Source organism: Coloeus monedula (assembly GCF_965178545.1).
Source record: "Coloeus monedula genome assembly, chromosome: Z".
Classification (NCBI taxonomy): domain Eukaryota; kingdom Metazoa; phylum Chordata; class Aves; order Passeriformes; family Corvidae; genus Coloeus; species Coloeus monedula.
In genome coordinates, this window is record NC_138822.1 from 54,480,761 (window position 1) to 54,508,625 (window position 27,865).

General features: G+C 40.8%; 1 protein-coding gene across 2 annotated transcripts in view; it reads left to right on the top strand.

The window, feature by feature from the left end:
* Positions 1 to 19,350, top strand: part of LNPEP (leucyl and cystinyl aminopeptidase) — a 54,424-nt gene extending 35,074 nt beyond the window's left edge. For both annotated transcript variants that reach the window (XM_082302069.1, XM_082302068.1), the window contains 10 exons: positions 2,882 to 3,013; positions 8,534 to 8,694; positions 11,237 to 11,325; positions 12,009 to 12,189; positions 12,555 to 12,711; positions 14,089 to 14,273; positions 14,931 to 15,092; positions 16,464 to 16,604; positions 17,615 to 17,696; positions 18,683 to 19,350. In XM_082302069.1, coding sequence (XP_082158195.1) covers positions 2,882 to 3,013; positions 8,534 to 8,694; positions 11,237 to 11,325; positions 12,009 to 12,189; positions 12,555 to 12,711; positions 14,089 to 14,273; positions 14,931 to 15,092; positions 16,464 to 16,604; positions 17,615 to 17,696; positions 18,683 to 18,814 — 1,422 coding nt within the window. In that variant the 3' untranslated portion in view covers positions 18,815 to 19,350. The remainder of the gene's footprint in view (positions 1 to 2,881; positions 3,014 to 8,533; positions 8,695 to 11,236; positions 11,326 to 12,008; positions 12,190 to 12,554; positions 12,712 to 14,088; positions 14,274 to 14,930; positions 15,093 to 16,463; positions 16,605 to 17,614; positions 17,697 to 18,682) is intronic.
* Positions 19,351 to 27,865: the final 8,515 nt, after the last annotated feature.

Consider the following 27,865-nt stretch of genomic DNA (forward strand, 5'->3'; position numbering starts at 1 on the left):
CTAATAGTGTCCCTGCTCTGCTCTGTGGGGTCCTGCGTGCCCCCACAGACTCACGGGTGGGTTCAGTAGTATTGTTGGTAGCAGAGAGTCGAGAAGGGCGTTTGCATGTGTTCTGGCAGGAGCATTTATTGCTGCTACACTGTCCAAAGTTGCAGAGGCAAATACCAACATGATCCTGAAACTCAATCCAGGGGCGGGGAAAAGGCAGGACTAGGGAATGGGGACCAGTGGGGAAGCTCTGGGGGAGTGATGAGGGGTAGAGGCCAACAGCCAACCAGGGAATTCAAACTGGGATAGATTAACAGAACAGTGCATCCTGGGAGAAGCCTTTCTGGTCACCCTAACATAAAGTGATTCTTGTGGTACTAGGAACTTGTCTTACTGAAAACTCTCTGTGCCTTGTAATGTATTTCACCAGCCACCCTAGGGCACCAGTAGGCGAAGTAACATATCCAATTAGGCATATATTCCTCCTCTGATAGTAGACAGTATCAAGTGATTAAAAAAAGAGTAAAAACAAAACATTGAAGTCATCACTCAATTTTATACTCATCCTGGTTTAAAAAAAATCCAGTATTTTAGAGATATCCTGAACTGGAAGCTTGCTTCTAAATGTAAATTATTTTACTGAATATCCGGGTTGTCTGAAACTTGAGTATTCCTAATGTCTAGTGAGAGTTGTGTGTGAGGCTTATGTTATTAAAGGTTCTCAGTGCCTTGCTTAAAAATGCATGAGAGAAGAAATACCTGTATTTGCAAAATTTTTATTTACATTGTCTCAGCTTTAGATACCAGATTTTGGTAGTGTTGGAGGAAAACCTTTCGTTTGCTTATTTTGGATTAGCTGACATTTTTTTCCATTGTTGTCTTGTACTTTTATCTAGTTAGAAATCATGGGGACAGCTATTTTTTGCTAGAAAATAGTTAAATACTACATCTTCCTCTGCTCAGTGGAATGCCATTCCCATGACAGTTTTGGTTTGTTTCCTCTGATGTCTTTTTGCACGTCTCAGCTGGTCAACTCATGTTGTCTGGCATCCTTGAATAGTCTGAGATGCCAAATAGACCTAGGGTAGTGATGTGCTTCCATTTATTTTGGACTCTGTCTCAACTGCAAGAACAGATATGCGTGATTTTCAGGTCACCTTGGTTGCAAAATTAATTTGGATTCTCTCCTTTTATTGAAAGGCATGGCTGTTGTTTCATGCTTCAGAGGTGTTGTCTCGAGTAATTCCCTTTTTGGTGAGCTTTTGGAAGCTATGCATTGGGCACAATCATGTCTGTAGCCAACTATAGTGATACAAATTCTGTCAGTCTTTGATTGAAACTTCTCTCTATAGTTTCAGTAGAAAAGTTCTATAAGTGGTTGGATTGGCATTTCAGTCAATTAGTATAACATTATATTTGGAGAATGATTGTATTACTTTATTGCTACTAATAAGTATCTGCAAATTTTGAATAGAATTGTACCAACCTATACCTTTAAGAGCTGACCAAAAGAGGTTTTGCAAATTGTTAGAAATAGTGTTTTCATGGTTGCTTTCTGTGTTTCAGAGGATTTCATTGCATAGCATTTCATTCAGGCATGAAGTTTTTGTATTCCACTACTCTTGTCCCTGTAGCTTAGTTAGAGTTCTTGGCGATTTAAGTGAGAAGACATTTGCAGTATAGTCCCTAATAAACGAAGGGCTGTCTGTTACTGAATTGTATAACATAGTTTGTTTTGCTGTACTGCCAGCTGACACAGATTAGTAGGTGACCTCTACATTTTGCTGTCTGGAATAGAAATTATTGTACAATATTACTTTTAGTCTGACTGTTTTGCAGACTGTCAGTAAACCTAACATGCATGGGTGGGACAAGATCCACCTGCAACAACAGAGTGTATGGAAGTCTCTGACAGTAGGAAAAACAAAGTAGCAGAGCTGTAGGTTAAGTATAGATGCATACAGGAGAGGAAGTTGTGGCCAAATTATTAAAAACTGTAGTGAGGGCTATTCCTGCAGTTTGAGGTAAGCCTTCAGTTTCAGGTAAGATGTTACTCAAATTTGAAAACTTGAATTTGGAATGTGTGAGAACAATGCATTATCTCTTTAAAGTCTGCTCCTTTACATCTTGTTTCTTTCCTAGAAATAGCACCAAAAATATAAAGTGCACCTTTAAACTATTCTTGATCTATGGCTGCTCATCTGCATTCAGTTCTACAGTACGCAAGTCATCAGGCGATTTACTTATTAGTGGCTGTGACATAGAAACATTCACAGCTCTTTTGATACTAAAACTACTCAGTTACTACTTTTTTTTTTAACAAAACGTGGCTGTATTTAAACACATCAAAATGTACTTGTTCTTCTGCAGTCAATTTCAGCCTATCAAGTGTATCTCATCTTTTTCCTGTATTTTTAGGTTTTTGATATAACTGCAAATCATATGACTGTTAAACACTGACTCACAAGTGCAGTTCTGTACCATACAGATGAGTATTGGTAATGAAAAATGGCATCCAGCAGAGACATATCAGTAAGAAGGCAATATTTTTCAGACTATGTTAATTGGAAAAAATGTCAAATTCTACTGGTCCATTTTGTAATTGTAGTTTGAGCCTTTAAAATATATTTTTTCCAAAGCAGGTGGGAAAAATTTTCAAACTGCATTAGCCTTTTCTGTAACTGTATTTGGAGTTTGTGAAATATTAAAAGAATATTTTTTCAAGGCAACTGAGTGTAAAGGTAATTATTTGAAGAATATTATTTGGAATAAAATCTGCTAGCTTCTGAGTTATTCCTGTACTGTGAAAGAGCTATAATATGCATATGCTTTAAAAAGTGCTGTAACTTCAATTTACTGATGAATTTTCTTTTTTGTTTTTTTCTCCCTAAAGGGAGCTTCACTTCTTTTGATGCTGAAGCATTATCTCACTAAGGATGTTTTCCAAGCTGGCATTGAGGTATACTTGCATAATCACAACTACAGAACTGCCCAGAGTGATGACTTGTGGGACAGCATGAATGAGGTATCCGTCTTCAACACATGGTTCTTATTTTCTTTTTTTTTCTCCATGTCTTTAAGTGTCGTAAGTTTTTATTTGTTTCCTTGTTTATGAAAAATACAAGATAATAGACTGCAGGTAAATACTCCAAAATTTTTGCTCATCCTATTCCAAAGTTCTCTCATACAGATAGGGAGATTCCTGAAGCTTCTAGGGTTACATTGAGTATCATCCCAAAAAAGCACTGTAAGTGGGTGTGTGCTGCCATGCGTGTCCATCCAGTATGCATGTATCTTCTCTTGAATTACATGTGTTAAGACCAGAATGAAAGTAATAAAATTTAGGATAAAATTTACTTTCAAGGAATAGCTAAATCCAGCCTCGTAGAGGTCTTGGGTTACTCTCGACTAGTGCGACTTTGTTTGTGATAACTTCTGTTTTAACAAATGTGCTGAAATTTTAGGAAAGCAGACTGTACAGGCAGCTCTCAAATGATAAGGCAAGCATAAGGTTGTGTCTAATTTTAAAATGAGTGTGAAGGGCTCAAGAAAGCAAAGGCTTGAGCAGAAGAGAGTGAGAGCCAGAGTCAGCAAGGCTGTGGGAGTCAGAGAGGCCAGGAAAAGGAGGGTGGAGAGACACCAGGAAGGACAGAGGAAGGAATAAGGGTCCAGGGAACTACATGCCTATTGGCCTAACCTGAGTGCCAGGGAAGGTCATGGAGCAGATCATCTTTAGAACCATTACACAGCACATACAGGACAGCCAGGGAATCAGGCCCAGCCAGCACAGATTTAGGAGGGACAGGTCCTGCCTGACCAACCTGGTCGCCTTTTATGACCAGCTGACTCGCCTGGTGGATGAGGGAAAGGCTGTGGATGTTGTGTATCTGACCTTCAGCAAAACCTTTGACACAGTCTCCCATGGCATTCTCCTGGAAAAGCTGGCAGCCCATGGCTTGGACAGGTGCATCTTTGCTGGGTTAAAAACTGCCTGCACGGCCAGGCCCAGAGAGCGGAGGTGAATGGTGTCACATCCAGCTGGGGGCTGCTCACCAGTGGTGTCCCTCAGGGCAGTGGTGGTGCCAGTTCTGTTTAGTATCTTTATTGATGGTCTGGACCCAGGGATCAAGTTAATCCTCATTAAATTTTTAGAGGACACCGAGCTGGGCAGGGATGTTCACCTGCTGAAGGGCAGGAAGGCTCTGCAGAGGGATCTGGACAGGCTGGATTGATGGGCCAAGGCCAGTGGTATGAAATTCAACGAGGCCAAGTGCTGAGTCCTGCACTTGGGTCACACCAATCCCTTGTAGTGCTACAGGCTGTGGGAAGAGTGGTTGGAAGGTGGCCCAATGAAAAAGGACCTGGGGGTGCTGGTGGACAGTGGCTGAACCAGACTGAGCCAGGAGTGTGCCGAGGTGGCCCAGAAGGCCAATGGCATCCTGGCCTGTATCAGCAATAGAGTGGCCACCAGGACCAGGGAAGTGATTGTCCCCCCCTCAGCACTGGTGAGGCCTCACCTCAAGTTCTGCGTCCAGTTCTGAGCCCCTCAGTTCAGGAAGGACACTGAGGCACTGGAGTGTGTCCAGAGAAGGGCAGCAAGGCTGGTGATGGGTCTAGAGCACAAGTCCTATGAAGAGCAGCTGAGGGAGCTGGGGTTGTTTGTCCTGGAGAAAAGGAGGCTCAGGGATGACCTTATCACTCTCTGCAAAATCCCTCTAAGGAGGTTGTAGCCAGGTGGGGGCTGGTCTCTTCTCCAAGGCAACCAGCAACAGGGTGAGAGGGCATGGCCTGAAGCTGTGCTGAGGGAGGTTCAGGTTGGATATCAGGAAGAATTTTTTTGCTGAAAGGGTGGTTAAGCATGGGAACTGACTGCCCAAGGAGGTGGTGGAGTTTTCCCTGGGGGTGTTCAAGAAGCAACTAGTATCTTTTAGTTGATATGATGTTCAGTTATAGGTTGGACTTGGTGATTGCAGAGGTCTTCTCCAACTTCAGTGATTCTGTGATTCTATGAAGAGCTGTTGAAGGTCAGAGAGCAGGGAAGGGGTAGAGGCATAAGGATTGAAGGGAAAAAGGACACAAGGGGAAGAGAGTAGGAGAGAGTGCAGTAGAGGAAGTGCTCAAGAGGGAGTGAATATGTGCTAGAGAGACAGTGACTCTAACAAGCAAGAGCTGCTGAGTACCTCAGGGAGTGTCAAGGTAGTTGTATAAGGGAAAGGAACAGATTTCCCAATGTTTGTGTATATTGCATAGTATATATTAAAGTCTGAAATACATGTGAGGTTCCCTCACAGAAGCCGAGTTCTAGGCAGGGTACTGACGTAATATTTAATTTTGGTTCTTGGCATCTACCTTATGATACTCAAATTTCTGAAGAACAGGAGTCAGCTGTCACAGGTGGCTGTAAATTCGCCTGTTTAGTTATAACGTAGTCACTAGTTGGCCCGTTAGTGATTGACTGTTGCTGATAGCAGTCTGTGACTCTTGTGACAGAGAATTCTTCTTGTGGAAAAGTGACTTTTATAATGCCAAAGAGACTTTCCTCTCCTCAACCTTTCACAAATGCCTCACATTTAATTAATGCGAGAGCTTAACTAATTAGGTGCAGGATTTAACTGTTACCACAATACAGGAAAAGAGTAATCCTCAAAACTTTAGACTACTTGCTTTGTCTGTCTCTCTGGCTCAGAGTAGCTGTTGTCATTGTTGTTTATTATTATTATTATTACCCTACTCTTTGCTTTACCTTTTCTGCAAACTCAGCAGACCCCTTTCTCCAGTTGTTTGGAACCTTAGTTATCATCTTGTAAGAGTCAAAAAGTAATGGTTTCCAACTCTGGGATTGCTTCACCTGCTTGTATTACTGTTGCTAAATAAATCCCATCCAACAAACTTAGTAACATCTAGTCTGAAAACTCACTGTGGTTTCCTTTTTTATTGATAAACAATCCTTTGTATTTCGTGCTAATTTAATAGTTACCAAATTTCTGCTGACATTAGGTATTTAACAACTGTCTGACTGAAGTTACCCTTCTGTGTGGAGGAGCCCACCAAATGGTTCTTTATGTGTTTTCTGATGCTTCTTATAATGTTTCCCTTTCCTTCTGTCCATTTCTGACTGCACCTCATTTTGTGGCTGAGTCTCTGGTATGGTTTGTGGGCTTCTTGCATGTGAGTGTTAATGCTGTCCATTTTGTGTTTTTACACAGCCTACACTTTCATATGCTTTCATATTCCCCTTGGTATTGCAATGGATTAGTTTATATTTGGGCTTTTAATCCTTTTGCTTCCCTGAGAAGGTGTCAATTTTCTGCACTCCTTTCTTCCCACTGATTTTCTATTGCTCTTCTGAATTTACTGAAATGTACTGTCCCTGTGCCCATTTTCTTTTGCTTTGGTATTCATTCTGTCCAATATTTTTCTTCTTGTCTCTTGAATTCTTGGTTTCTCTTGCTTTCTGATGATCTTTCACCTTCAAATTCTGAGCCAGATTCTGTTGACAGACAGCAAAATCTAGGCAGGCTTCATGGCTGATTATTTCCCCTGTCCTTGGTATCAAAGGTTCGTCCATTCTAGGAGCCTGATAGAAAGTTTTTGCTTAGTAATGTTTTCCCCCAGTAAATGTCTGAGTAATTAAAATCATGTGAACTATAAGTAAGTGAATAGGTCACACAAAATATTGTGTTCCTATCTGATCTTTGGGTTGTTTGATACCATTATTAGTGCCCTTGAACTCTAGCCAGTGTCCAGGACTGTTAGAAGTTCCTTCAAAAAAGGAAAAGAAACAAAAATCTTTCCAAGTTTCAAGAGGCCGTAACTATGTCTGGACTTCTTGATCATTCTCTGGTTTAGATATGTACTGTTTCACTGAGTCTTCCTTGTAACAATTAACTCATTAGTATTACCATGTATTGAGATACTTGGTATACTTCTCAGTTGTTTTCCATATGCATAGTAATAGTAAAAACAAACTTGTGATATTCAGCAAATTGACTGGCTCTTTTTTCCCTTGTGCTGCCATTAATTATGTCTAGGCTGAAGGTGTTTAAAAATTCAAACTATGAGAGTGTCATTTTCTTTGAACATAAATTTTTGTATACATTTTTCACATGGCAAAATGCACTATCATTTCTTAAGTCTTAACCTTCTCTGTGGAAATGGAACATAAAGGGCCCCTGTTAATTACAGTTGGAGTGAAGATGAGAACATGCATAGGCATTAAAAGAAACATCAACATGGCAAGAAAACTTTGGTATACATTGCCTAGAAGGATGAAATCATTTTCTTGTGTTGTTTTCATTGAAGTTACGAGCTGCTGTTCAAAGAAGAGATGTCAAGAAAATAAATTATTGACAGTAAATTCTTGCGAAGATGAACTGTGAACCAATAATTTCGAATAATTGGTTTATTTCAGGTGATTTGGGATTTTATATTGGAATAGAATTATTTCAGTGGAGCAAATTTCAAAGTTACTCGTGTGTCTACAGATTACACACAAACCTTTCTGCCAGTCTTTAGGTAGCCAGCAGTGGGCAACACTGTAGTACCAGTTAAAGCTTGAGATAATAAGACAGAGAAAGAGGATTTAGCCAGAGTGGTTTTGGGGAGTATGTAAAAAGTAAAAAAACCCAAACATGCAGACTTCAAATTCTATAAATCTGAAGTGTTTGATATAGAATTGCTTTCCTGAAAGTGAAACCCCTATTGAAGGTTTATGGTCATTCTCTACATAAATAGTATCGTATTTTCCCATAAGGGTGAACTTTACATATTACAGGCTTGAACAGAGAACAGTGGGCAGTAAGATGCTTCTCTGAACTATTGAAAGACACAGTATAGGTTGGTAAAAGTTAATGTAACTTGAATAATGATGTATTAATTTCCTTATGTTCCCAATAGCTCAGCCTAAAACACATTTTTGCAAGTTGGGGGACATACTATCTTTTTCAGGGTAAAATGTTTTCTCTGCTAATAAAGAGATGGTAATACATAGCCATTATAAAGTACTTGTTCTCAGAGGGGATGTTCCTTAGAGATTAGAAGATTAGAAGTCAAAGGTAAAGCTATGCAAAGGCTGGTAAGTGATAGGGGGAAAAAATAAATTTATAAAGGATATGTGGGTTTGTTGTACAAATACCATCGCTGTACTTCGATTTCTAATATTAATTTCAGAATTTAAAAAAGATTTTTCAACTTGAAACACTCACATAATGTCAGCATACCAATAAGGAAAGGGAAAGGATGGGAAGAGTTTGGGATCTTACTGTAGCTTTCTTTTCTGTAACATCGTCTCTCTACCCTTACTACAATATCAGTTCAACTTACCTGATGTTTCCAGTTTGTCTTTCTACTGCTTGGCTAGGATTCCCTCAACTTAAAATAAAAACTACTTGCTCCCCTAAATTGTTGCTTATGAAATGTAGAAGTTTGCTGTCAAAGCAATTGTTTACAGATGCAAAATCATGGTACCACTTAATTGGTAACTTAAGAAGAAAGTTAAGTGTTCTCCATTTGCTATTTTCTTGTTATGTTATGATTGTTTTTACAGATTACCAATGGAACACTAGATGTAAAAAAAATGATGAAGACTTGGATTGTGCATAAAGGATTTCCTTTAGTCACTGTTGTCCGAAAGGGAAAGATTATTTCAGTACAACAAGAGAAATTTTTGTATCGTGTGGAACCAGAAAATTGGACATCAGATGCAAGGTTATTACCTTCTCAATACCTTTTATCCATTAAAAGCAAGCTGCTGTCTTAAACCTTGTATATCTTTCTCACTTGTATTCAGGCCTTTTAGTGTTTCCTTTGGAGGCAGGTAGTAATAGAGAATTCAGCACAGAAACTCACACATCTAGTATCTACCTGAAGACCCATGTCTATTTCCACTGAAGCAACTGGTAAAAATTGGTGACACCCTTTGTAATCTGAGTTTCTTACATGCATCCTTTCCTGAAGCTTTTAAGCTTGACATCATGAGTTGGCTTTCAATACCAAAAGGCAGATCTCATAAGTAAAGGTTTCTCTACATTTGAGAAAGTTCTGTGTTTAACAAGAATCTGAAGGAAGGCAGGTTGCAGAAGTTTTACAGAAGTTACAGATGCATGCATCCTACTTTAGAGCTTCTGGTTCTTACTGCCAAAACTCAGTGTACATCTTGGGCTTTGCTAGAGGAAGGTAGAGAATCTCGAAAGAATGCTTTCTTGGCTTTGAAATTTTAAGATGACACTAATGCATGACATCAAATGACTGAATATATAACAGAGGCAACATCCATTGTACCAAAACCTAAAAGGAAGTACATATGCAAATACTGAAGAAGCAAAGATGTGGCAGTTGGTAGTTTTAAAATTTCATTTACTACAAATATAACTTACCTTATTACCTTCAACAGTGTTTTCTAACAAAAATATGAAAGTGTGAATTCTTCTGGGATTTTGCTGGTTTTATTCAGTTGTTTGAAGTTTTAACAGGAACTGAGTCCTTTGCACCATCTTGGCAAAAATTAGGTCTGTGAAAGAAATTTGTCTCTTGAAATGTAGGAATTTAGAGGGCTCTGTTTTATTTTGGTTATGCGGAGGAAGAAAATTTCAATGTTGGGTTGACAGATAAGGGAGGAAGGGAAGGATTTTTAAGCTAAGTAATTTCTGTTTCTAATTGATGTAAATTTGGGGCATGCATGAAAAGGTTTTGAAGAAGAGCACTCTGTGTGAGTCATACATAGAGGGGGTCCCTGTCAAAATCAGATTAATATGTGCAGCTTCTTTCATCCCACTCAGACCTGTGTTTTCTCTAAATAGCCAAGTCCTTATCATCATTATGAGCTTCCTTAGCATTTATTCTTCCAGCTTGCAGTTCACTTAAGAAAGTCTCTGTGGTATGCAATTAATTATGGTTTCTATACCATGGATTGGTATTTGAGTCTTGTACTTGGATCATTTTTTATTTTAGTTAAAACTTGTAAAAGATCAGAAAAACAATGTTGGACTCAGGTAAAAATAGTACTGGATGAATTTCTGATGCAGCCAGAGATTTACTGTCTATATGATTTTGGACAAGCTACCTAGCATGCTGGAACTGGGAAAGAAGTACTAGGAAAAGTGGAGTCCATCAGGGGTCCGTATTGGGACTGCTGCATTTTAAGATCTTCATCAATGATGTTCACAGTGAGATCAAGTGCTCCTGCAGAGAATTTGTGGATGACACCAAGCTGAGCGGTGCAGTTGATGTGCTTGGGGGAAGGGATGCCATCCAGAAGGATCTGGACAAACTTGAGCAGTGGGCCCTTGGTCAGGGCAGCCTCTGATATCGACAGGCTGGGGGATGAACAGATCAAGAGCAGCCTTGCAAAGGAGGACTTGGGGGGACTGGTGGTACTGGACACAAGTCAGCAGTGTGCACACACAGCCCAGAATTCCAGCTGTATCTTGAGGTGCGTCCAAAGCAGTGTGGGCAGCAGGGGAGGGAGGGGATTCTGCCCCTCTGCTCCCCTCTAGTAAGACCCCACCTGGAACACTGCATCCAGCTCTGGGGTCCCCAGCACAGGAAGGACAGGGACCTGTTGGAGTGAGTCCAGATGAGGTTCACAAAAATGATCAGATGGACAGAACACCTCTCGTACAAGGACAGACAGACAGTTTGGGCTGTTCACCCTGGAGGACAAAAGGATCTGGGGAAAACTCACTGCACTCTTTCAGGTACTTAAAAGAAAGATGGGGACAGACTTTTTAGCAGGTCCTGTAGTGATAGGACAAGGAGCAATGGTTTTAAAATAAAAAAGGGTAGATTTAGACTAGACTATAAGGAATAGTATTTTTACAGTAAGGGTGGTGAAACAGTGGCAGTGGTAGCCCAGGGAGGTGGTCAATGCCCCATCCCTGAAAACATTCAGGGCCAGGTTGAATGGGACTCTGAGCATCATGATCTAGTTGAAGATGTCCCTGCTCATTGCAGGGGAGCTGAACTAGATGACCTTAAAAGGTCTTTTCTAAAACCTTTTCTTCCAAGCTGTTCTATAAAATTTACTCATTTCTCAACATGGTGGAACTAAAAAATTAATTTCTGTGCATGCTGTGCATTTATTCTTTCATCTTGTCCTGATTATATAGGTGAGATTTATATTTTATTATTCTAGCATTCAGTGATTCTAGTATTATTAGTATACAAAAGTGCTTAAAATGAAACAAAACAAACCATTCAAGAGTGATAGTATGTATAGAGTATGTCAGTTAACATTTGTTTTCCTTTGCAGTTACCTGTGGCATATTCCTCTCACTTACATTACAAATAGGTGCAACTTTACCCATTGTACTAATGCATATTTACTGGATCAGAAGTCAGGTACGTGACTCATAACTTTGGTAGCAAGTTGACATGATTTTTCTGAGAACACCCTTGAGTAAGATGTGAAGGTGAAAACATACAGGTACAAAGTAATTACAGAGATCTGGAGGAAAGCACTGCTGCTGTTGTCATCATCAGAGAGTTGGTTCCCTATAGCATGTATGTATAAATAAATGACAGCAACTGGAACAGAAGCACAGGTTTGAAATTTGTAAAAGCCTATGCTTTTCATCACAGTGCATACACACAATCTCTCAAACTGCAGGGTCTTTAGAGAGCAAGAAATGTGAAAGTTGGTCTGACGGTTTGTTGAAATGTTAGGAAGTAACTTTCCACTGAAATATTTATTTTATTTAATTGTGTAGGAAGATACTGTATTTGGAACAGTAGATGGGGCTGTTTGAAAGAAGGACTGGACAGGAGGAGAGGAATTAACTGATGCAGCTTGGGGCAGACTGTGATAATGTTCATTCAATCAGATGTAGGAAGAAGGATGAGGAAGTACAACCTGGAATTTTTGAGCCTTTCGAAACCTTTGTACTGGCTTTTCCTTCTTCATAGTACGGGGAAATAGCACGAAAGAATTCACTCTCTGAAACTAGTCTACTTCACAGACTTTGATTTGAACAAACAGTTGTTAAATATTTGTTTCTGCTGATAACATAGTGTCTGTCCACTAGCTGTCATTGAACTTCCGGAAGAGGTGGAATGGATAAAATTCAATGTGGACATGAATGGCTATTACATAGTACACTATGCTGAAGACTGGAAAATACTGATTGACCTGTTGAAAAAGAACCACACTGCTCTGAGTCCTAAAGACAGAGCGAATTTGATCAACAGTATCTTCAACCTTGCACGGTAAGACTTCTGTCTGGGACAACAGGTTTAATACTTGTTTGGAGTTTTTTCCAAGTCAGAAGACATGAGATTTGGTTTCTAGAAACAGCTGCATTAGAGACATTTTAATTCAGTCAATAGCCTTGTTGGAACTGTTCACTGATGCTTCCATATTGGTGCTAGATGTTATCTTCCTGTTCTTTATAGCATCATCCATTTATTGGGATCACATAGAGGCACATGATAGTTTCCATTTCTGGCAGACGCTGTTTTCTTTAGTGTCTTATTTCTCTGTTAGTGTAATGGAAAGCATCAGTTCTGATCTTGTTTCAGGGAGTGCATTTGTTTTGTAATCCATTTTAATGTTTGTTTTCATTTACCCATAGTCTAGGAAGAGAGTCTCTGGAAAAGGCCTTTGAGTTGATTGATTACCTTAACAAAGAGAACTGCACTGCACCACTTACTCAAGCTTTGTTTCAGCTGAGTCTTATATACAACCTTTTAGACAAAAAGGGTGAACAACAACTGGCAGGACGAGTCATGGTACGTCTTACTTTTTCATAAATTATAATTTGAAATAATTAGCTATAATGTTCTTTATAGTTATATTATCTTTTTACGTGTTGACTGCTGAACATACTCAGTAATTTCACTAAGTTGGATGGGGATTCTAGAGAGTTACCAGTCTTGCCAGCTTTTTCTAATGATTTGGTTTCGAAATGCTACATTTTTTGGATCAGCTTCTTCCCCTCTCCTTCCCCTGTTTCCATACCATACCCATATGCCCCAAACTGTTTTGTAGGGAGTGTGGTGCAGTGGGAACACAGTGGTGTCTGGGGCTATCTTAAAGTGTCCATACAGGTCAATTTAGCACAAATATGTAATTAAACAGAATCCGTGTACTTTTCTTAGATAGAAAAGTTATTTTCAAAAGTTAGAGTGGCTGGAAATCTAATTGCTCTGTAGAGAGACAGGAGAAAAAAATTGTACTGTTTTCTGTAAAAATAGAAACACAAGGATAGTTGTCACTGTTCCGTTCCAGTTGTGTAATAGATTAATACAATATAGTGCTACAGACTTTGCAGTGAAATCAATACTGTAGGTTCAGTTCTTGAAGAGGATATGTCTTATCATATCTCTGTTTACCGTCTTATTATGGAGCTTCTTCTCCATATTCATGCACTGGTTTAATATGATCCTTGCTGCTTTACGTTGTAAAATGTCAGTAAAGGGATTTAGTCTATAAGAAAATTATTAAATGATTAGATAAAATAGCAGGTGTTTTTCTTTATGCTAGGTAGGGATAATTAGCAAGTGCTTAAGGAAACATAAGAAACAAAAAGCACTCTTTTAATTTACCCAAAGTTGTTACATACCTGCTATAAACATCCCACGCTCTGGTTTGCAATGCAGTGTCTATGCAGTTTTATTTAAGTTCAAAAGTTTCAGCTGAGATGTGGTAGCTGATCAGGCATCCAGCTGTGGTTTTGGCAAGCTACAGAGCTACAAAACTGAAGGGTGTTCAGCCTATAGACAGACAAAAGTTGTTTCTTTGTGTTAAACAAAGGTATATTAACTGTGACTTGGTAAAGTTAAAAGAAACATACAGAAGTTGTAGTTAGTTGAGGTTGTAAGCTGTTTACAAGCCAGCCTGAGCCATGGCTTGAAGAGTAGTCTTCAGTTTCCGTGTGCAATTTAAGATGTAACCTGGCCCACCTTTCAGATTTATGTGCTATGTGATACTTATTCCTACAGTTAAGAAACAACATGTGTAAATTGGAATAAATAGATGAAAAACTACAATGTTTAGCTTCCACAGTTATAAAGCTCAACTTTTTTTTCTTATTTTAAACTAATTTTGTATACAAAAAATCCTCTTGGAAGGAATTAACTATTGCTAGTAAGTTTTTCCTCCTTTAGCGTAGAATAGAGCACTTGCTTGGGGATAAAATTGATCAACAGCACTGGACAGATGATGGGACCCTGTCTGAACGAGAGCTCCGGTCAACACTGCTGGCTTTTGCCTGCACCCATGATATAAGAAACTGTAGAACAACTGCCACTGAGATGTTTGAGACGTGGATGAAGTCTAACGGAACAATAAGGTACCACAAAAACTGAGTTTCCACTTCTTTTACTCATCTGTTTTCCTGTTACACTGCCACCATTGTATTGGGGAAAAATACCCCAACAACACACAGAACAATGAAAAAAAAACCCCATCACACCACCCTACCTGCTTAGTATTGATAAAGAACGTAAATCTATCTTTAACTGTTCCCTGTGTAAAAGTAATTGCTGTTTCACAGTGAGAGAATGACTGCACTAGACTTTGTCTCCAGTGTCATTAAGTGTGACAGCAAAACCAGCCACAAATTGCTGTCATCTGCCTTTCCTGAGCTACATGTTGAAAGAAGATTACTTAGTGGCAAAGCCAAAGCACACTTTTTTATCATGCAGAATTCATTCTGCACTGGATTCATTTGTGTTTTGAGTCATAGAAAACTCTCAGGTTTTTTGTACAATTTACTTTGTTTTCATGCAACTAAATTATTTGCTTTTTCCTAGTGACTGAAAGTATTAGATTGGCATGAATTCAGTCCAGCAAACTTTAACAATTGCTGCAGAATCAAATTGCTCGAAAGAGAAGCATCTCTTTCAGGTTAATCTTTTAATTTTGTGACTTCTTTCTTCTTTTCTCAGGTGAGCATTTTTGTGCCCCCTTAGTTTATTTGTTTTGTTGATTTTGTTTTTCCCTGTAGTCTGCCTAGTGATGTTATGAAAGCCATATTTGCAGTTGGAGCCAAGTCTAATGATGGCTGGGAATTCCTCCTGAAGATGTACTCCTCTTCAGTTTCTGAAGCAGAGAAAAGCAAAATGATTAAAGCCTTGGCCAGCACAGAAGATGCCAGAAAGCTGATCTGGTATGAAGAAGCCAAAAAGTTGTATGCTGTGTGAATTACAAGTGATAACAATCTTCTTGGAAAAGTGCATTGTCTTTTTTCTACTGCTGAAAACATTTCTGATTACTAAAGAAAATCCATCCAAATGTTTTGCACAGGCTTCTATACACATGAAGAACCTGACATTTTTTACTTGAAAATAACTTATGTAATAGAGAAGCACAAAAGACCACCAAATTCTGAATATGCATAAAGAGGAAAGAATTTAACTGAAAGGCTTTGTACTACTGGTAACACAAAATTTTAGATTTCGCAGTATGGGTAACAGAATTGCAGGCTGTTCTATAGAACCTTAAAAGATTGGTATATCGTTATAATCAAAAACTAGTTGATGTCCGTTTCCCACGCTTTCATGTGTCGGAGGAAAATAACTTTAAGGGATGGGACTATGCAACTACACGAATTTATTGTTTAAAATAACAAACGCATCAGTCGAGGCGTGAGATTTTACAACACCTCCGAGTAATGGCGACCAGTCACAAGATTTAGGGTTACATCGTAATTTATAACTTTCTAATCCAATAGATATTTAAAACGACACTTTGTTTTAGATTAATGACCTAACACCTGTGGCACTTCTCACTGCAATGCAGCTATGTCTTGACCAGTAACTTCTCATGTCACGTACACACAGTTGTCTCTCTTACACCATCTACATTCTTAACTTAAACTATATAAAATCACACTATTATATTTTAAAACCCTTCACCAAAACACCCAGTGTACAATTTTACTTGTAATGATAGGAACACAAGTTTGTAATCCTTTTGCTTAAAGTCCACAAATGTCTGTCAATTAAGCCAGACCTAGTCTCTTCCAGGGTTGTAAATCAAAGCCTTCTTTAATTGCAGGAGTTTCTATTCCTCTGTCTCCCACAAGCTGAGGTATTTTTTTGCTTGGGTTTTTTTTCTCTTCTTTTTCCCTTTCTTTAGGTGACATTTTGACTTTGCATTATGTTCCCCTCTATGGACTAAATCTCAGTACTTCATAGAGAGCACAAACTTCTCCTGCTAATCCAGCTTCCGTCTCTTACCTCTTTGATGTATTGTTTTTCTTTTACAAACTATTAGAATTTACTTCATCTTTTCCAACACCAATGAAAATTCAGGTACTTGGTTTAGAGCTAAGGTCACTCTGATTTCTGGAAATTAAAGCTGAGTAAGTACAGTTGTTGTAATAAAATGTAACATCGGTTTCTTCCAGATGCCAGAAGTTGCTTGCTTGATGTATTATGTAAACTTTTTCCATCTAATTGAGGACTTTTGGGAAACCCATGTGAACATATGAATAGAAGTTTTTTTCCTGTCTCTTTTCATATGCTTTGTCTCCTAGGCTAATGCAGAACAGTCTTGAAGGAGAAATCATCAGGTCACAGGAGCTTTCACATATCATAGCAACTGTTAGCCAGAGTTTGCCTGGGTATTTGCTGGCCTGGGACTTCGTCAAAGAGAACTGGGAAAAGCTTACACGAAAGTAAGGCTTTTGATGCGGCTGAAACTTAAAACTCACAGTGGTAAAAGCACCTGTTTGTTTCTTTCAAACAAGACAATAAATAGTTGCATTCATATAAAAAGATTCACATTAAAATCGTAAATAATGTTTTAAAATCAGAGGTTACAAACATAACTTGCTACGTAAGTTTTGAAGTCTCACCAGTTGTTGATGGGACTTTGGAGCTTCCTAGAACCTCAGCATAATTCTAAACAATCTTGATCTTAATTTTTCTTGAAAGGTTGCTGTCTCTAAGATGATTGGTTCAGTTGCAGGCTATTTATGTGGATCAAATGGATTCAGAAGATGATCCAGAGAATTAATTCAGCATTTATTTTTTCTGCATTGTTACAGCACTCCTAAAACCAAGTAACCAAAATATCCCACTTGCTTCAGAAATCTGTTCTCTTTAACTGGGTTTGAAGGGTACCCAGCAGGAAAGCTGACCCCCCCCCCCAAGTCTTCAAAATCTAACAGTACTAGAAACCTGTGTTTCTAAATCCCAGCTTTGATTTTAAACAGTTTCACATTACTAAAAAAGTTTCTCCTCAGTGAAAACTTCTGCTCTAGGAAGCCCTTCATAACCAATATTACAAAGTTACTTCACTTGAAATGAAACCTGGTTGCAAGTTCAATTATAGTAGAGCTTTAGAATACATACATACTACAAACACGGATCTTGATATTCATTGTATGGTGTCCTCAGTTCTTTATTATTTGACTTGTGATAGAAGTTTGAAAATTTTCCATGGCTTTTGCTCTTGTGTTACATTTTTAGAGGGAATAGGGAGCTAGAGGCTTGGATTTCTAGGACGGTATATTTCTTTTGAAAAATAAGGTTTGTAGTTGTAATGTAAGGTACTGAATTTAAGTGCTTTTAATAATTTCCAACTACTAAACAAAAAAGTAGAAATAGTAGAAAAGAATGTATACATATACCAAAACTCCATCTTAAAGTGTCTCCTAGCTGAAAATACTTATTCGTCTTTCAGGTTTCACCTAGGCTCATATACTATCCAGAATATCATTAGCTGGTCAACTTCTCAGTTTGCAACGAAGGCACATCTGCTTGAGGTTGGTGGCTCAATCTACCAGGAACGGGTATCTTCTAGTGCCAATGCTGTTTTCATTTAGTTGAACGATGATGAATACACATGTTCACATGTTACTTATATCCTCGACACCCTTTTGTGAGGATATACATCAGTTGCTTTCCCTATTCCAAACATGGCAAATATATCCATAAACACTGGGAGATTATATACTGAGTCTGTGACAGAGTTGCATTACAGAATTGAACGTAGTTACTGGTTTATACTGTTGTGTATACACAGTGTCTCACAAAATAATGATTTGATCTGTATATAATTTTGGTCTAGAATTTGTAAACAAGCTATGCTTTTTGCACCTCTGAAATGTGATACATTTTTATGTGCCATAAAAATGGCTTTATGCTGTTTTTTCCTGTCAGCAATCCCAAAGAGTTATAGTGGAAATTGAGTATCAGTCAATAATTGTTTAATAGCTTTTAGAAAGCTCTGTCATCTTCTCTAACAAGGTCTTGAAGTTAATATATCAAGAATCATTCAAGATTTAGTCTAATGTTTTCATTCAGATAATTTGGTAGAGATAGTTGTTAATGGTTTGACCTATAATACTTTAACTGTTAGCATTGACAGGTATAATGATGATTGGGTGTGGGGGCTGTTCCAGAATGCTGAAGAGGGTCGCTTGCAACAACCAATTCTGTGTCACAGAATAGGACTCATTTTCCAGAACTCTGTGTACTCTCTGTTGGCTTTGTGATATGGTAAATCAATTTCTGTTTATTGGTGAAACGATATATTGAAAACGAATGAGTTATGGCTGCTGTAGTCATGAAAAATGCTTTTCTTTCATTTTGGGAGCTCCTTTGAGAGGTTTACTTACTGCATAGATACAAACAATTCTCAAAAATTGATTTTCTGCAACATGTGTGTAGCCTTTGCTACTGAACCTATTTGTCTGGCTAGTGTTGATTTTAATTAAGATCTTTTTCTTTCTTTATTCTTGCTATGCAGGTCAAGTCATTTTTTGAGTCAAAGTCAGAGGAGAGTTCTCAACTGCGTTGTGTAAAAGATGCAATTGATACAATTCAGCTCAATATCCAGTGGATGGAGAGAAACTTGGCAAAGCTACAAGAACTGCTATAGTACATATAATACTGTGCTGTGTCAGCCATTTAGGAGCTCTGTGAGCAGTTACTGTGTTTCATTTGCAAAGGCCAGGGTGAAACCAGGCATCACTGCAACATTGCACTATTAAGGAGTCTAGATAGCTCAGGGCATGTCTCAGATAAATTTTTATTTTCCTTGAAGCATTTTTGAGCAATATGTAAGTATTTACCCTGAAACTGTTTTCATCTATAGACCAAACATCTGCACAAATGATTAAATATAATTTTCTATGTTAAACTTACGCCCTGTCTTTTGGAGTTGTGTTATAATTTCTTGGCGGGGGGTTAATATTGGCAGTCAGGTAAGAAAGAAAGAGTTACCGTGAACTGTTACTATTTTGCAGACTGCTCATTGAGCAGTAGATTTTTGTTCTTAATGCAAAACTGTATGTGGTTTCCACATTTGTAGATATAGAAGCTGTTGTGAAACAGAATTGTATTTCAAGTATGTAAGTAGTAGTGAATGTTACAAAGTTTGAGAGGTGAAATAAATACAATTCCAATTTGATTTAAGTTTGGATTTTTTATTTTCATGGTGTTCTTTAGGAATTACACGTAAAAAAAAAAATATTGTGCTAATAGTATACAATTTGATATATAAAGTGGCTGGAGAGTAGTATAGAAAAGAAGAAACAGAAAGCAAAACCAAGTGGTTTAGATATGGGATTTCCAGGAACAATGGTGTGACTTTGGAACTTCTACTCTGAATTTATCAGATAGTTTTGAGAATCTCATCATTAATCATCGAACTTTAACTGATTTTGCTGTATTGGTCTCTGACCAACTGCACAAAATTGTATTTTTTCAGGTTGGTTCATCTTTTAGACTGACTACTGATTTGTGCCCTTTTGATGACTGACTTCCAATTTCACCACTTGTTGCAGAGGATTTGCAGTTGATAGATATGTCAGTCACTTCATTTTTGTAAACTTCTGGTCTTTCATTGCCTTGCAAATCACAGTATAATTTGTCATCATTGCTCACTCCTTATGGCATTAGTTTTAGGAAAGCTTCTAATTTAGATTTTAATGATTTGTTTTTCTAATACTGTGAAAAATCTTGTGAGACAAATCCTCAAACTCCCTTAAAGAATAGGAGCTAAAACCCTAACGTGCTCCACTAGAAAGGCAAATACCTGCAGTGCAATCTGTGTCTTTCAGAAGTGGTGAAAAAACCCATTTTGGAGGTATAGTATATATGTACAGTACATGCAAGAGTAAGCATACTTTTTTTCCTTTTCATTTCACTACCAGTGTATCTTTTGTGGATTCGTAGAAGCAGATTTAGAACTGTTGTTAAATTATGAAATGAGATTGCAATTAAGTATATTCTTGGAGTTTTTATACTGTCATGTGTTATTACTTTGATTCCTCCTTTATTTTAAATCTTTGAAATTCTACAGAAATACTATTTCCATCTTTGAGTATTTGTATGTGTGTGTGTGTGTATATATATATACACATATATTTATATATCTCAGCTTTTTCTCCCTAATCACTTCTTAAATTAAATTAGAAGTCAATGGTAAACTTCCACTTTTCTATCCTTTCTTTCCTCTCACATGTGTTTTATTTCATCCTTGGCCACAGTATTGAGTCTTTAAAAATTTAAAATCAAAACTGTGGTAGAGGATCCCATCTTCTTCCTGATTTCTGCTCTAGAATTTTAAAAATCTACTATTATATTAAAATGCTTTAGTGATAACTATGGAGAAATAACATGGAGCTGAGTTTTAGACAAGAAGGTGTACCAAAAAATTCTGGAAAGTTGGGGAGGTTTTTTTCATTTTACTATTTGTTGCATATGCATACTTTTGTCAGTTGTAGAGGTTTTTAAATTGTTTTTCTGTTAGGGAATCTCCAGCCCTATTAATAAGTTGTAGTGGAGACAGCTTCTTCCATGAGAAGTGCTTAAATATAATTCTCCTTTTTTGAGGGTATTGGGAATTGATGAAGACTGAAATGGCTAAGACCTGGTGCAAGGCAGACAGCCTTTGCGGGCACGGCTCATGTTGGACATGGGCTTCGGGCAGGGTGAGGTGTCAGTGCAAGACAAAGAGCAGAAACTCAGTGTTAGGAGGGCTGTGAAAAAGCCACCAAGGGAAGGTGAGGACTGCCACTCCTCCCTGAGAGCCATAGAGAGCTGGGTGTCCCATTAGTTGGGTTCTGGTTAGGGTTGGTATGAGGGTTAAGCTTAGCCATAGGTGCAGAACAAAGACTTGAACTGTTCAAGCTGCCCCAGGAAATGCAAGATTACGTAAGTATAACAAAGTAGTACTTAGTAAGTGAGACTACCAAGTGTAGGACATGAAATCCTGGGGGCTGTACAAATAGGCTGAAGTGTAGTAAGCAGATGTTTCCGTGGATGCCTTAGGAATTGACCTAATGAGCCAGCTTAGCAGTGCATGAGAGATGACTACAGAATTTAAAGATCTAGCAGGACTTCTGAAGAAGGATGTGTTCTTGGGACAGGGGTAATTGGGGAGTGAGGGATGCTGTAACAACCCAAGCTTGGCCACTCCAGAGGGATGTGGCTCCAACATTACCTTCAGTGTCTTTGATGCTATTGGAACAATTGTCCAGCTGCATCCATTCATTGGTGATGCAGCTCCTCAGCTCAGAGGCTGTGCAAGGACAGAGTGGCCACGTAGGACACTGTCTTTTACCTCCTCTTCAGCTCCAAGTCTCCAACCCCTTTGTTAAAGCTCTGGGGTGGCAAGAGAAGGCTCCTCACATTAGCACCTGCAGCTGCAGAAGCTTTGTGTTCCAGTGAGCAGAAAGCAGAGCCCAAGGGTACTGCCATCGTAGACACTTCTCTCCCATCACAACCAGCAGCAGGGATTTACCTTGCCATTTCTTTCTACTCAGCATGTTCAGCGTCTTTCATACAGATCTCATCCAGTTCAGAGAACAGATGGGCACCAGTTGATTTAATTTTCACTGTATCCCTCAATGGTACAGACTTGTCCTTTCTTCCAAGTCCATTTTGCTCAAGCTTTGCAACAGGTGCTGGCAAGAGGTGTTCCTGAAATTATGAAACCTCTTCCCAAATTTCAGCTTTGGCTGGACAACTCAGGTTTGTTCATGACACAGCAGGTATTTTTAAAATATTTGCATGGCACAAGGCGACAAGGTCAAATCAGTCCCATAACAATGAACTCAAGAAAAAAAGAAAAATCACAGACCAACGTCTGCAGGCATCACACCATTCTTCTGACCTCTCCAAGGTAGGAGCAGCCTCTGTGAGAAATCAAACTATGAATTATCCAACCCTGGGGTGAAGGCTCACACCAGAGCCTCTGGGGAGGCTTTCCCCTTTGGTTTAAAAGCTGTAATATTTTTTAAAGCCTGTGGAAATAACTCTGCTTATTCATGTAGTATCATGGCACATTTTGCTGCATGTGCTGTAACACTGTACAACTGGTGTAGGGACTTTGTGCAATAGACAAACACGCTACTGGTGGCCCTTCTACCAGGATCTCAGCAGAGACTCCTCTCTTGACTTCTCATACTGAATATTGACAGCCTTGCTCATCATTCCCCAGTTAGTTGCTGCCTCTTCATCTGTATAGCAGGAGGAAAGTACAAGCTGGGGCTGGGTGTGTACAGCTCCCTTATGTCCTCCTAAGCATCATCCACCCCTGCGTTCATGCAAGTCCATAACCATTACACCTCTGAATGCTTTTTCCTCCAGGCACAGTTCTAAAAACATGGACTTGTAGTTTTTCCCATACCCATATAAAACAGCCCATGACATCACCTGTAATGTATGCATTGGGAATCTGTAAGTATTTATTACAGAGGGAGAGGCTGAGAGTTTCAGACCAAAAATAAATCTCCTGCCTTGTTCCTGCACTTCCTAAGGGTGAGAAAAAAAAGGGTGGGGCGGGGGTGGGGGAGGGGGTGGAATTTCCAAACTGGGAGAAAAAACCAAACCAAAGCAAAACCAAAAACCTGCAGTTTTGACCACAGCAAGTTTCAGTCTCCAAAGGTTTCTCCAAAGTTCTCCAAACTTCCAAACTTCTCCGAAGTTTCAGTCTCCTGCAAGCCTCCCCAGATCACACTTGGTCACAGGACGTGGCCATTAACAATAAAAGCTCTCAAAAACCTGTAAGGGCGAAACTTCAGCCCAATGAGGTTCAGACTTCCCTTGGTGCAAACACACTTTCCATGGAAAACCTTTCTGCTTTTTCTCCTCTTTTTTCTCCTCTTTTTCTCCTCTTTTTCTCCTCTTTTTCTTCTCTTTTTCTCCTCTTTTTCTCTCTTTTTCTCTCTTTTTCTCCTTTTCCTTTTGCAAAAGCCAAAGGCCTAGAGCTCATGCCCACCTCACCCAAAATACCACTGCTGGCACTGCATGAAGAATATTTCTGCCTTAAAAGCCAAAGAACTACAGCAACAAACTGAAGTATTTTTGCTTCTCTTTCCCCCTGTAACCAAGGCAGGGGAAGGGGATTACCAGATTTACTGAGTTCAAAGAAAAAAAAACCCAGCCACATCTCTCACTCAAGTCCAGCTGCAGCTTGAAGACAGGCAGCCTGGAGCCTTAAGCATGCTAGGGAATGTGAAATACGAGGTTCACTCTCCTGTGAGAATTTAAAGGGTTTAATATAAAGACAATAAGAGACACATAAAATAAAGCAAAGAGGTAACGGCCAGGTGCCTTGGTGCTCTGCCAAGAGCACACCTGATGCTAGAGGTGAGTCCTTTTTATACCATTTTTACTGTCTGTTCTCTATTCATATTAAAACTTTTCCCAGAGCTGTTCTGCATGGCCACTCCTTGGTTCTGCCTTTTTAGAGCATGCGTAGTCTTCTGCCTTGTGGTTTTATTTCTTTTGATTCTTGGGGTTGGGCCCGCTAGGTAAGGGTCGATGGTAGGGTGGATCTCTTAATTCTCCAGACAGTCAGGGCTGATTGCAGCTTTGGGCCTCTTTGCCCCCCGGGCAGAGCGGTGATAAGGGCTCTCGGACCCTCCTGGCCGCCCGTTCTCCAGGTGGAGTAGCCTTTGGGCCCTTTTGTTCTCTGGACAAAGTGTTGAGTAGCGGCTTCTCAGGCCTCATCCTCTGCTCGCTTGGAGGTTATCTTACTTGCTCACACTTGCTAACATTCTTGCTAAAAAGAGAGAAAACTACATCCACACAGCAAAAAGCATTTCTAACATTATATAATATCTACCTTTATACTTTGCGAGAAGCCAATATTATAATATATGTTTATAACAGGAAGGATTGATTGGCTGCAGTTCATGTTGCAGTGGACCACAACCCTTTCCTGCTGGGGCAGTGCCTGCTGATCCAAAGGCAGCCTCAGTGCCAAAGGCCCACTCTGTCCTGCCCACACTCCTCCTCCACATGTGCGCAATGGCTGATGGTGACTTTGTCGCTGTGGAAATGAAGTGGCCTATTTTCACAGATGAGCATGTTTGCAGTCCCACTCATTCTCCTGTGCGAGGCAAGGCCTCTCTGAGCCAGCACCTGCAAAATGCAGCTGTGGGCAGGCAAGTCAGGCAGGAAGATAAAGGGCCCTCCAAAGGGCTGGAACTGTGCCCACTCATAGAGGAGGGAAAGGGTGCAGTGGAAGGAGGGAACACAGGTCCTAGGGGCTTCTGGGTCTGGGGGACAGCCGCTGGAAATGCACTGTTGTCTTAGGCTGCTCACATCTGATCCTTCTCTGTGTGTGCTGTACAGCACACCAGGGAACCTGAAACTGGACTCTAGATATCTGGGCAGGAACATTCCATCTCCCTGGTCTTCCTTGAACTTCATCAAAGGAAAGCTAAGGAAATTGGAATTTGATCATCAAGGAGAGGAACTTGTTGGCTGTAACTGAAATAGCAGTCCAATGCACAGCCTCTGCTGTACCTCTTGAAATAAGGGTAAGCTGTTTAGCAGTCAAATGGAAGCAACTAAATAAACAGGCTCAGCTGTAAAGGGACTCCACTTCTGTAGAAGGAATATTACTTTTAATTAGAGTTCTTCATAGTTACTTTTCTAAACAACACCAAAAAAACTTGGGCCTTGAGACAGTTACATTTGTTTAGATGATTTTCCTGTCTCAAGCAAAGCAAATGAAAACAATGTCACAGATTGTTTTAAAATCAGAATGTGTATTGCTTTTAGTTGTTGTTGTTGCTGCTGCGAATTCTGTTAAGAGTTTTGGATGACAAGCAAAATCTTATACCACTGGCACACTATGAGCACAGGTTGCCCAGAGAAGCTGTGGATGCCTGTCCTGGGTTACAGTGTATTCTATTAACATCCTCATGAGCTGTTGAAATCAGGTAGGGCAGTGTTTCCTTGCCTCCTCCCCCCAGACTATCTTGCTGTTAATGGCCCATCATTGTCCTGCCGCATGACTCATAGATAACTCCCTCTGGACTATCATCTGTTAATGAGCCTAATCAACACTTGGCCTCATGACTCATTACCCCATTGTGAGATGCTCCACCCAGAGGGAGGAACCAAGCATCCCATCGTGGATATAATCTGAGACTGAACACCAGAGACAAGCCTTCCCACTGGATTTCCAGAGGACAGGAGCTACAAAGCCACCACTGGACCTCCTGAGGAGGAGCAGACCCTTTTTCTACAGGATCGCCACTTCGGGAGGACTGCAGCCACCATTCTCCCAGACTGCTACCACCACCCTGACTAACAGGGTGCCAGGTTGTATCCTAACTCTGTCAGTTTAACCCAGTGTTATCCGCTTTTTTTTTTTCTTCCCCCCTCCTTTTATTTCCCTATTAAATTGTTATTCTGACTTGGTGTCTCCCACTAGTTTGTTTTCAAACTAGTACAATGCCCCATTCTTTTTACTGTATAAGGCCAGCTTGGATGGGACATCAAGCAACCTGGTGTAATGGAATGTGTTCATGTGCATGGCTGGGGCTTAAAACTAGTTGATTCTTAAGGTACCTTCCAATTCAGACCTTTCTGACTCTATGTTGCCCTCCCCCCACCTCCAGAGGCCAGCACCATACCCAGAACATGGAACAAGCTCCTCTGTGACATCAGCCCCAGGGCCAAGTACAATGTGGGCAATGAAGTGCTGTGGGCACTACCTTGGCAGAGGCACTGGAGGTGAGAAGTCCTCGTTCTTTGCAGCTGACCTGTGTTTCTGACAGCAATGATTTTGCTCTGCATCCTCATCCTACTGGCTCTCTGCGGGTCTGCACATGGCACCTGTGGGTAAGTAGCCCCAGATTCTGTGGGGAGACCCAGGCAAGGCTTTGGGCATTCTCTGAGGATGCCCACTTGCCACCCGTGGCCATACCACAGCTTCCAAAACCCTGGGTGGGAGCCTCAGTTTATTACCAGCGTCTGGGCTGCTGGCACAACTTGTCTATGGGGCTCAAGCAGAAACAGGCAGACAGACGCACGCCCCAGGCAGTTCCCTGGCCCTGCTGGCTTTGCAACCAAAGCCTTGTGGGAAGGGAAGCTGGCTGACCTTCAGCTTGCACAGCAGCAAGCCTTTGCACAGGACAGTAATGATTTTTCTGCTTACAGAGGGATCTGTGGGCTCCGGCCCATGCATGCTACCTTTGGCTCATCACGCGTCGTAGGTGGCACAGATGTCCTGCCAGGGTCTGGGGCCTGGGCTGGAATTGCCAGTATCCGTTGTTTCTGGAAACCACCAGTATCCGTGCATGTCTGTGGAGGGACCCTCATTGACGCACAGTGGCTCCTCACAGCTGCCCACTGCTTTACCAACATAACAAAGTAAGGAGGACCTGGGCATGGGGATATCCCCACACCACCAGCGTGTGCTACTCCCATCCCATTTCCTTGCAGTGTGCCTAGTGCCAGGGCATTGCAGAGCCCAGCTGAGAGACTGCTCAGGGAGAAGACTGGGCTCATGCTGCTGCTTCCTAGCAGCATCCAGCTTAATGTATCTTGAGCCTGCTTTCACTCTTTGTAGTGCTGTTTTCCTCTCTGCCCCAGGAAGCAGAAGGCAGAGAAGTGCTGGGCTGTAACAGCACATGATTTTACTCCCTCTCATGCCTCTCTCCATCTGCCTTCCAGTCCCATCAGCGAGTGGGCCGTGGTGCTTGGGGCCACCTCGTTGAGTCAGTCAGGCCATGAGGTGGAAGTGCGTCGGATTAAGCGGCTGATCATTCATGAACTCTATGTTCCTAAACTTGAGTATAACGACATCGCCTTGCTGGAATTGGACCGGCCAGTCCCGTGCAGCTCCTCCATTCAGCTCGCCTGCCTGCCTGGTCCCACAGTGAAAGTGTCAGAGCTGAAAAACTGTTACGTTGCTGGCTGGGGTGACAGGATTGTAAAATGTGAGTTCCCATAAAGGACCTGTGCCCTGAGGGCAAGCTTGGCACACCAGGGAGAGATGGCTGGGGCTTCCTGACAGCAGAGGCCAAAATGAGAGTTGGGCTGTGGGACGTATGCCTCTGGAGAGATGGGTCTGGCCTGCTGCCCAAAGCCAGACAGCAGTGACACAGCACTCCAACGCCTCTCTGGAGGCAGAGCCAAGCCCTAGGGAAGGACTTCACATACAGGCTAGGAGAATGGGCAAGGAGCTGCTTGGAGCTCATTCCTTTCTCTGCTCACAGCTTCAGGTAGAGATATCCTGCAGCAGGCCAAGGTCCAAGTCATCAATAACAAGCTCTGCAACAGCAGCGACTGGCTGCAGGGGTACATCTATGACTACCATGTGTGTGCTGGGCAGGGCGGCGTTGGCACCTGCCAGGTAGGAGTGTGCTATGCGTCCCTCAGCACCCAGCAGTGTGGGCGGCCCCATCATACCACCCAAGCACAGCCCAGCCCATGCTTTCCCTGGCACCAGAACCCTCCCAGCCCCAGCTCCGCACTGACGCTGGAGTTTCTACCCCCTTTCCCATCCATGGGTCCTTGCTCAGTGAAGTCCAGATGCCAACATCCAAGCACAGGGAGACAGAGAGCCCTACCTTAAAGGCCCCCAACCTGCTCCCAAGGGTGTCAAGGTTCCGCAGGCTCCAGCACTCAAACAGAGCTTTGCTCTGGTGGGAATCCAGTTCTGACAGGCTGGGAGAGCAAA